At 35.3% G+C, this 10,112-nt stretch overlaps 1 protein-coding gene across 4 annotated transcripts; it reads left to right on the top strand.

Annotated features, from left to right (window-relative positions):
• Nucleotides 1-4,364, top strand: LOC100811878 (pentatricopeptide repeat-containing protein At4g28010). Of its 4 annotated transcripts, none has more exons than XM_026129244.2 (5): nt 1-2,324; nt 2,434-2,486; nt 2,734-2,895; nt 3,494-3,544; nt 4,158-4,364. In XM_026129244.2, exon 1 carries the CDS (start codon nt 176-178, stop codon nt 2,285-2,287), a length of 2,112 nt encoding a protein of 703 aa, XP_025985029.1. In that variant the 5' UTR covers nt 1-175; the 3' UTR covers nt 2,288-2,324; nt 2,434-2,486; nt 2,734-2,895; nt 3,494-3,544; nt 4,158-4,364. The 4 variants fall into 4 exon arrangements, with proteins under 4 accessions (XP_025985029.1, XP_006583637.1, XP_040873011.1 ...); XM_041017078.1 differs by lacking the exon at nt 3,494-3,544 and having other exon boundaries at nt 15-1,463; nt 1,619-2,324; XM_006583574.4 differs by lacking the exon at nt 3,494-3,544.
• The last annotated feature ends 5,748 nt before the right edge of the window (nt 4,365-10,112 follow it).

The following is a 10,112-nucleotide window of genomic DNA, read 5'->3' as shown; positions in this document are numbered from 1 at the left end:
GAAAAAAAAAAAAGTGGCATTATATTCTAGACAAAAGAAGTCATTACCCTTGGGCGGAATCACAGCGATCCCTCCCCTTGTTGAAGTTCAACTCTCAAACCTGCAAATCCTAGTTACTCACACTGTCTACAATACACACAACAATTAACAAATTACAAATCCCATAAACTCAACAATGATCCCCAAGCGCCTCCTCAACAATTCCTCTTCAATCGCCCACACACAACCCCACTCACTATCCGACGCCGTTTCGCTCTTTCACCGCACCATCGACAACGACCCCACTTCCCCACCCTCCGAACCCGCCTGCAGCACCCTCATCGACAACCTCCGCAAGGCGCGCCAATACGACGCCGTCGTGTCGGTATACCACAAGATGGTGTCCGCGCTCGTCTTGCCCAGGTTCACCTCTCTCAGCGCCTTAACCGAAAGCTTCGTCAACACCCACCACCCAAGTTTCGCTTTTTCGGTCCTCAGCCTCATGACAAAGCGCGGTTTCGGTGTCAACGTCTATAACTTAAACCTCGTGCTGAAGGGTTTTTGCCGAAGTGGTCAATGCGACAAGGCAATGTCTCTGTTTTCTCAAATGAAGAGGAATTACGATTGTGTGGTTCCTGATTGTGTTACTTACAATACCCTTGTAAATGGGTTTTGTAAAGCTAAGAGATTGGCGGAAGCTAGGGTTTTGTTTGAGGCAATGAAGAAAGGTGGGGATTGCAGACCTAACTTGGTTACGTATAGTGTTTTAATTGATTGTTATTGTAAGAGTGGTGAAGTTGGTGAGGGGTTGGGTTTGTTGGAGGAGATGGAGAGGGAGGGTTTGAAAGCTGATGTGTTTGTGTATAGTTCTCTCATTAGTGCATTTTGTGGGGAGGGTGATATTGAGACGGGGAGGGAACTGTTCGATGAGATGTTGAGGAGGAAGGTTAGTCCCAATGTGGTTACTTATAGCTGTTTGATGCAGGGTCTTGGCAGGACCGGGCGGTGGCGCGAGGCGTCTGAGATGTTGAAGGACATGACTGCTCGTGGGGTTCGGCCGGATGTCGTTGCATACACGGTCTTGGCGGATGGGCTTTGCAAGAACGGGAGGGCAGGGGATGCCATTAAGGTGTTGGATTTGATGGTGCAGAAGGGGGAGGAGCCGGGTACTTTGACGTACAATGTTGTTGTGAATGGGCTTTGCAAGGAGGATCGGATGGATGATGCGTTTGGGGTTGTGGAGATGATGGTGAAGAAGGGGAAGAAACCTGATGCGGTTACATATAATACATTGTTGAAAGGGCTGTGTGGAGCTGGCAAAATTCATGAGGCGATGGACCTTTGGAAACTGTTGTTGAGTGAGAAGTTCCATGTGAAGCCGGATGTCTTCACGTGTAATAATTTGATTCAGGGACTTTGCAAGGAAGGCCGTGTTCATGATGCTGCAAGGATCCATTCTTCTATGGTTGAAATGGGGCTCCAAGGTAACATAGTAACTTACAATTTTTTGATTGAGGGTTATCTAGCTGCTCGGAAACTTATTGAGGCGTTAAAACTCTGGAAATATGCGGTGGAGTCTGGATTTTCTCCCAATTCAATGACTTATAGTGTTATGATTAATGGTCTGTGTAAAATGCAGATGCTGAGTGTTGCAAGAGGACTTTTTTGTAAAATGAAAGATTCTGGGATTAGACCTACAGTGATCGATTACAATGCACTAATGACATCCTTGTGCAGGGAAGACAGTTTGGAGCAGGCTAGGAGTCTATTTCAAGAAATGAGGAATGTGAATCACAATGTTGATGTTGTCTCCTTTAATATAATAATCGATGGAACCCTCAAAGCAGGGGATGTTAAATCTGCCAAGGAATTGCTATCCGAGATGTTTATGATGGATTTGGTCCCTGATGCTGTAACCTTTTCTATATTAATAAACAGGTTCTCCAAACTTGGAATGCTGGATGAGGCCATGGGGCTCTATGAGAAAATGGTTTCGTGTGGTCATGTACCAGGTGTTGTTGTATTTGATTCTTTGCTAAAGGGCTATGGTTTAAAAGGAGAGACAGAAAAAATCATTTCCTTGCTTCATCAAATGGCTGATAAGGATGTTGTTCTGGACTCAAAATTAACTTCTACCATCTTAGCTTGCCTTTGTCACATGTCAAGAAATCTTGATGTGGAGAAGATTCTTCCAAAATTTTCACAACAAAGTGAACATACATCAAAAGGAACAACCATTAAATGCCATGAGCTCTTGATGAGGCTGAATAACTTTCATCCAGAACTAAAATTAATTGTTGCACAATAGTGTTTGTTTTCAAGAGCATGATGTCATGGTACTCAAAGTAAGTTCTTTGTCATCTTTCATTAAATTAGTTATGTTCCATGCTTTATCTTCTTTTATATCTAAAGTTAAATTGCAATAATTATCAAGATCATTTGATTTCATTTCAGAGTGCGGTATGCTTATGGTAGGAGACACTTGTTCAGTCGTGGATTTTGATCAGGTATCTGTTTTATTCCTGCTTAGATCTGGGTTTGTTCACCTTTGACTACATTGACATATATTCTGTTAATCTTAGAGAGATGTTACCTCGTGTATATATACAAGTATTATTCAAAGGTGTGATTTGGTGAAATTTTGGTTTTAATTAGATGCACGTGTTACCTTGTGTGTTCTTAAAAACTGGCATACTTCATTCTATTTAACAAATTATTGCTTAAATAGATCAAATAAACATTTTCCTTGGACAGAGAGATTGGCAACCCAACAATCATGGAGTTTGGAGGTCATTTCAACCAGTTGCCATTTTATGGCAAAGAGATGCAAGTGCAAAATTCAGTGTCATGGCAATAATGTCCCATTTGATACTGTGACTAGTCCATGAATGAGGTTGGCAAAAAGTCTTCTTACAGGTTTGCTTCTAGCCCAACTGGTTGTACTCAGTTTCAAACTTTCAATATCATCACTTTATTATTGAGATAAAATTTCTGCTTTTGTAGTAGTAAGAATCATGTTAGATTGGCTAACCTTAAGGCTTTCTTTCTCATTTTGAGACAAGGTTAGATATTGGATTATGTTAATTGGTCAAGCAATCTAGTGCCAGTGCCCACCCAAAAACAGAACAGGTCAGCCTGCCAGCCGAAGGCAGCACCAAACCAATGGTGCTTTCCAAAATGCAAATCTGATGGGGAATAAACCTAATAAGCTAAAGCCAATTTAAACCAAAACTAAAACCAATCACTAGCAGTACTCCTTCTAGCTTAAGGGCTAAGGCTACTTTTCTGAGATGTTCCCATGGCTGCTAATGAACTAACTAGTACCAGAACATTCATGAACAAGTGTTGATTTAGAACTAGCTTGTGTTTTGGCCGTGCCTTCCTGAAACACAAGACTTGCCGCACCCAGATCCTTGCTAATTTAATGTGTTTGAGTTCTGCTACCTCACATTGTCTAAAATTAAATAATCTCTGGTAACAATGATGCTTCCTACTTTGTTGTTATGAGCGTCAGGAATCCTGTATCCTGATTGGGGTGAGATAAACTGTCAATCTTCTACTGGAGGTTTGTACATTTACCAGGTGTTTGTTTAGCATCTGATTTTTCAGTCCTGCCTTTCATATTTAAACATGCTGAACTCTGTTAAAGTCTAAGTTCTCACCTGGAAGTTACTGTTAAAGACATTATCTTAAATGCTTAGTTGTTTTAGGTGGAGACTCAAGAATGATTTTCTATCTTATTCTTAGCACACCCATGCACACAAATGCCCTTAAGGCTTAAGCATGTTAATTCGTAGGACCTACTTTATCATATCCACTTGGTCGCTGAGGCTTTAGGACTGTTCTTTTGTTGTTTTATTTTATATATTTCTAGCAGTTAAAATGATAATGAATATGAGAAAAATTAATGGTATTTTTAGTTTGTGCCTTAGGAACCATTCAAAACTTGATTGGATTGAGGTTGAGGTTATAATATAAATTATAATTGTATCATAATTGAAATTAGTTCATATTCATACATTTGCATTTTGATTACAAGTTGAAATAGGAAATAAAATTTTCATTCTGGATTCTATTCTCTGCTATTGTTTGGATACGTGGTCTCTCTATGATATTGTTGGCCTAATTTTAATCTTTAAGGGTTGCAACTAACTATTTTATTATTATGATTGTTTCAGAGTTGGAGATGGTGATGGCGGCAGCATTGTAGTTGTGACATCTCGGAGCTGAGTGTTGTGATACTAGATTATGTTATTATATATGATTATCTTTAAGCATTTTTACCTATTTAGAGACAAAGTAAAGACAAATGTATAGTAGAAAAGACCAACTATAAAAACACGATTAGTCACAACTAAAATGTGCCAATAGCATATTGTGGAAAATTGCCGAAAGCTGAAGTCGTATAATGAATGAAATATATAATATACATAAACTTATATGGGCTTAAATATGTTTTTATACCTGAAAAATGGATTTTTTTCACTTTTGGTCAATTGTGTATCGGAAAAAATTTTGTTTCAATGTAGTATTTGTCAAGTGATGACGTGACAAATGAAGTGTCTTGTCATCAAGTCTAATCATTGACACTTACCCAATATCCCTTCTCTTTCCTTCCATTAACTTAGTCAACTTTGGTCTCATTATTGTCGACATCACCTTATTGGAATTTATCATCGTCGTTGTCACCTCCGTTGTCGGCAAAATCATCCTCCACCTCAACCCTGATTCCTTCTACGGTAGTCACTTTGCTTCTCTTTCCCTCAACGACCTCACTTCCACTTTGGTGGGGAGGTTGATGTCAGTGATAGGTGGGGGAAGTGGTTGTGTAAGGAGCAGAAGGGGCAATGTCAGATTGGTAATTAAGGCGTGCGTAAAGGTTCAAAACGACGTCGCATCGGGAGTAGAGGACAGGGTCATAACGGAGAAGAGGGAACCCACTGTTCAACAACATCAAGGGTGTGCACATTATGCTAAGTGGGATTATCATAATCGTCACATTTGTCACCTATGCATTTCACGCCCATCGAAGCCCTTCCATCGTCTCTAATACAACAAAGTCCTTTCCCCTTTTCTCTCACCTTCCCCTTTATGCCTTCTTTGGCTTCATCCACTTTAACCCTTCATTGCTATTGTTATTGCTACTCTCCCCATTCAACTTAATCTTGTTTTTAACTTATTGTTCCCTCTCTATCTCTTAATGGAAAAACCTATATACATTTTTTTTACTTTTTAAAAACTTAGATACACTATAACATGTCAAACAAAAAAATATATTAAATTGTCATCACACATTACTAAGGTGAAAAACTTCAATTCTAATAAAAAAAAACAGTACCAACAAGGGGTAAGTGAAGAGGACAAAGTTGTTGCAGCAGAGGGCGCATATACCTCCATTATGACACGGTCATCGCAGAAGCTGGAGAAGGCGAGCAATGCAATCTGCCTCGGCACAGGGATCGAGGTGGCGACGTTCGTGGTGGATGTGCGAAGCGTGGAGGAATTGTCTAGAGCGTCTGCGGCAGACATCGGTAGGCCCTCGACTGTGAACTTGGCGGACTTGGAGGGTGAGAAGAGGGAGAAGAAAGTATGGGAGAAAGAGAGGAGGGAGACGAGCTAGTTGTTTTTTTTTTTAAAAAAAAAAACAATTATTAGTTAATAAAATATAATAATTTGATTTAAAAAAAAATAATGATATTGTTTTAATTTGGCTACGTGTCAGTGATTAAACTTGATTATGTAACATTTCATTTATCACATCATCACTTAACAGAATAGGGTTAACCGTAGATACTACGCTGAAACATAAAATTTTCTAGGTAAGTAATTAACCAAAAGTTAATTTGAGGTAATAATAAGAAAATAATTTATTTTTTAGATGTGAAAAATATATTTAAGCCAATTATATAAGTATAAAAAGATAAGGTGTTGCACTAAAAAAAGTTAAGGTGCATTTTTTTCATTGGCAAATATTAATGGTTAGTTTTTTAGTTAGTGAAAAAATTCAAACTCATGACATCTATTTCCTCTTTTTTTCTCTTTAACCATTAAGTCAATAATATAACTTCAAAAATTAAGGTGTATGAAAAATGAAAAAATAAGTTGCATAAAAATTGGCTTAACACTGTCAGTTTAATTATTATTTTTTAATTTTTCAAATTTAAATTCTTTTAGTCTCCAAATTTTGAAAATAATTTTTTAGTCCCTCCCATGAGTGTAGGCCAAACGGGGAATAACATTAGAAATTTGTGATAATTTTTAGTGGTCAAAGTTGATTTTTAATTTTTCATTTAAAAATATGATATTTGACAGTTATATTTTGGTGGTTAAAAATTATCACAAAATGTTAATATGTCATTCCTTATATGACCTAGGGAAGACTAATTTTTTTTTTCAAAACTCGGTGATAATAAATTTAAAGTTGGAAGACTAAAAAAACAAAACCCCCAAATTGAGGGATTAAAAGAATAATTAAGCCTATTATGACTCAAACATAATTATTTTTAAAAGAAAATATCTGTAAAAGAAGTTAAATTGTTGAAGAGAAAGTAAGGATAACAACATTCAAATAAATTTATAGAAGTTAAACATAAAAGTATCTATTCATTTTTCAGTCATTTCCCCAATATAATCATTATTTTCATTGTCTGATATCCTTTTACTTCTCTTGTATTGTAAAAAAAAAAAAAAAATCCTACTATTTTACCAATTCTTCACAAGATAACATCTTCAACTTCAATCTACCCTTTTCTCTCTAGGGGTGAAGACTGCAGATGCTCTTATCTAACCTTTTTTCTTCTACTTTTTGTCTTAGCCATAACATCGACAATACTAGTGGGTCTATTCTTTCTTTAATTCTTTTCCAAGTATATGTTCTTTGTTGTCCAACTCCTAAAGCCTTAAAAGCAGTTTCACAAGCTCATCATCATTTTCATCTTAAAAAATCATCTTCTCCCCAATATCATTGTGATCGTCATCCTCATTTATTTTTTTCATTAATCACTTGTTATCACATAATGAGAATCCTTCAAGACATTAAGATATGATAGTTTTTTTTAATCACTTGCTACATTCATTAATGTCATTGAGTGAAATTGGATCAATTTTTTAAGTAGTCAATCTCGATTGGTGGCTAATCCCAAAACTTCTAAAGCAGTATGGCTACTATTGTCAAATCTAGAAAAACAATATCCATAATTGATATCATAAACAAATACTAAAATATAAATAATACATATTTAAAAATAAATTTAAATATATTTTTTATTCTAATATATTTAAATTTTTTATTTATTTTAGATCCTTATTGTCCATAAAATGATAATATGTCCGTCAAATATTTGATAATCAAATCTAAATTTTTTAGTTGTTAAAAACAACCAAAATCAAACATGAACCTCTTCCGAGTCATGCCCTAGCTTTTTACCTATCTTCTTCCTTCAACCATCATTTTCCAAAACAGATATGAATTTTTTTAAAAGAGAAACGTTGATGACAACTTCTTCAAAGATAGAGAAACTTCAAACTAGACTCCTCCGTGTTCAGCCATTGGCGCCAGAATATTTCCAAACAATGTGGGCACAATCAAAACTCCTCCGCCATCACCACCGGCTGATACTGTTCACATTTTCCTCTTTATGGCGCTGCCACAACTGTTCATCCTCACCTTCGCCTTCTTCACAGAACGACACCGAATCGACAGTGATCGAAGTCGTCCAACTTCTCCAACACCCAACAAATCAGTAGGACTATGACCAGCTCCGTCCCTTTCTCTTTGACGCTTCACACCATCTCTCTGCTTAAATTCCATTCCTAAAGCCATTGATTTTCTCAATTACCTCAAAGGAAAAACAAAGAACCACTAAGCCCTCTCTTCTAACTTGACACCCCAATTCGCATACAGAGCTTCTCATGCTTCACAGTTATCGAAATCCCAACTCTTGTGGTATCGCTCTCACTTCCAAATTTGCTTACCTTCTTTTGCAATGCTTAGGGAAGGCCTAAATGTTTGACGATTCGCTTCTTCTGTTCAACGAGCTCGACCTTTCTTCCAAATGTTCTCTAATTTTCAACTAGTTTTATGAGGGGGTTGTTTAAATCAGATCGTACTGTTGATGCGCTCCACGTACTTGAGGAAATGCTCGAAAGGGATTTTGATTTTCCTCCTGATGATTTCACTGGTGAAGTTATTTTTGGGGAGTTGGGGAAGTGGGAGCGCAGCGGAAGAAGCTTTGCTGACGAGGAAATTGTGGGGTTGGTTACCAAGTTGTGTGAGCATGGTGTTTTCCCCAATGCATTTAAGCTAACCCAGATGATAACCACGTTGTGTTAACCAAAAGAATGGTGTCGCGTGGGAGCTATTGCACGTTGTGATGAGATTGGGTTGAGACTTGTCTTCGAAGAAGTTGTTATATCACCCAGATCATTTTTTTAAAAAAAAATGAGATTTGTTTTGAGAGATGAAAGTTGAAAAGAGAAGAAGGCAAGTGAAGGCTATTCCATAATACGTGATTTATTTATTTTTTTATTTTAATTGATTTGGTGGTTTTTAATTGTTAGAAAATTTAAATTTGATTTTAAAATAAACTCGGGTGATTTTTGAATCATCATAGATAAGTTATGGAATATTTAATGCAAATGTCATCAATTAACTAACATGAATCTAAAATAAAGTTTTTAAAAAATTTTAAATATTAAGAAATAAATGTGAATTTTTTTTTTATCAAGAATCAAATATAAAATTTAAATATATATAAAAATTAAAAATATATTTAATTCTTAAAAATATTCATAATTAATGATCTTGGTTGTCATTGTGACTGACATTAAAATCCAATACTAATAATTAAAGTAACTATGCTATCTAGTGCCTGTTACAATTTATTTTTTGAAATCGAATCACTATCTCTACTTTTAAGTTCTCCCTTTTTTAAGAAATGTATTTCTTCTTCCTCGCCTTTAATAACCATAGTTACAGTGAGTCTAGCTGGCCCACTAGCCCTTATCGTATCATTAATAGCATTCCAAATCAAATTTCCATTGCCAAATATTGCTTCATCTTCATTTGCTTCTCCTTCTTCACCTATTTCTTCTACCAATCACTCATTATAATCATCAATATTAATAAGGAGAATGAGATCAATTAAACTCTTTGATGGCCGAGCTTGATTCTCTTCCTAGAATGAATATATATTATAATTTTAAAAAATATAGATTGTTTCATGTTGAGCTCACAATCTTGCACAAATATATTATAATTTACTTGCTTAAATGTACTTTTTCTTATGTAGCTAGGTGAACAAGAACATCAAAGAAGCCCCATAAATGCTAACTAGGTTGCTACCCTAGTTAGCACCTAGAGGGCTACTAATCACACATTTTCGAAACATTTATACAAACAGACGTTACCTCTTTTTTCTTTTTCTTCTGTGTCTATTGGGTATTGAAGATTTTCTCACTTCTGCCATGTTTGCTGGTATACTTAAAAATTACAAAAGATAATGTTACGATAAATTGTAATCAATTTTAGAAAAAGCAAAAGGATTTAAAATATTCTTAAGAAAAAGGACTATCTGTACTTAAATTTGCTCCAAAAATAAACTGAACATAATATATACCACATCACAAAAAATGAGATGTAATTGCGTTAAATGGAGAGAAAATTTGTCTTCCATAATGATTTGATAATATTCAAACATGATTGTCTTCTAGTTATCAAATATAAAAGAAAATTCTAATATACCTGCCATTAAATTTAAATTCAAAAAATAGATGAATTGAACGAAACTAAAAAAGATTCAACAATTTATAAGAATAATCTAATTATTTCTAAAACAATCGTTTTAATTCAATCAACAAATTCAGTAAATTATTCGTTGAAAAAAATAAAGGATCTTAATGCTAAAAAACAGTTATAAAAAAATTGAAAAAAAAGAGGCTTGTAATTTCAGAGACTTATAATATTCGTTCGAAACAAAAACAACTTATTATAGTAAAAGTACCTTGCAAGAAAAGAATAGAAAGAAAGAATAATAATAGTAAACTTGTCATTTTTTAATGGTAAAGCTTAGTAATCTTGTACACGAGTTCGAAAAAAAAGACCATTGCTTCAGTGTTCACATGAGTTGTCTACA

This window comes from Glycine max, chromosome 7 (genome assembly GCF_000004515.6).
Source record: "Glycine max cultivar Williams 82 chromosome 7, Glycine_max_v4.0, whole genome shotgun sequence".
NCBI lineage: Eukaryota > Viridiplantae > Streptophyta > Magnoliopsida > Fabales > Fabaceae > Glycine > Glycine max.
This window is presented reverse-complemented; position numbering and strand designations above follow the sequence as displayed.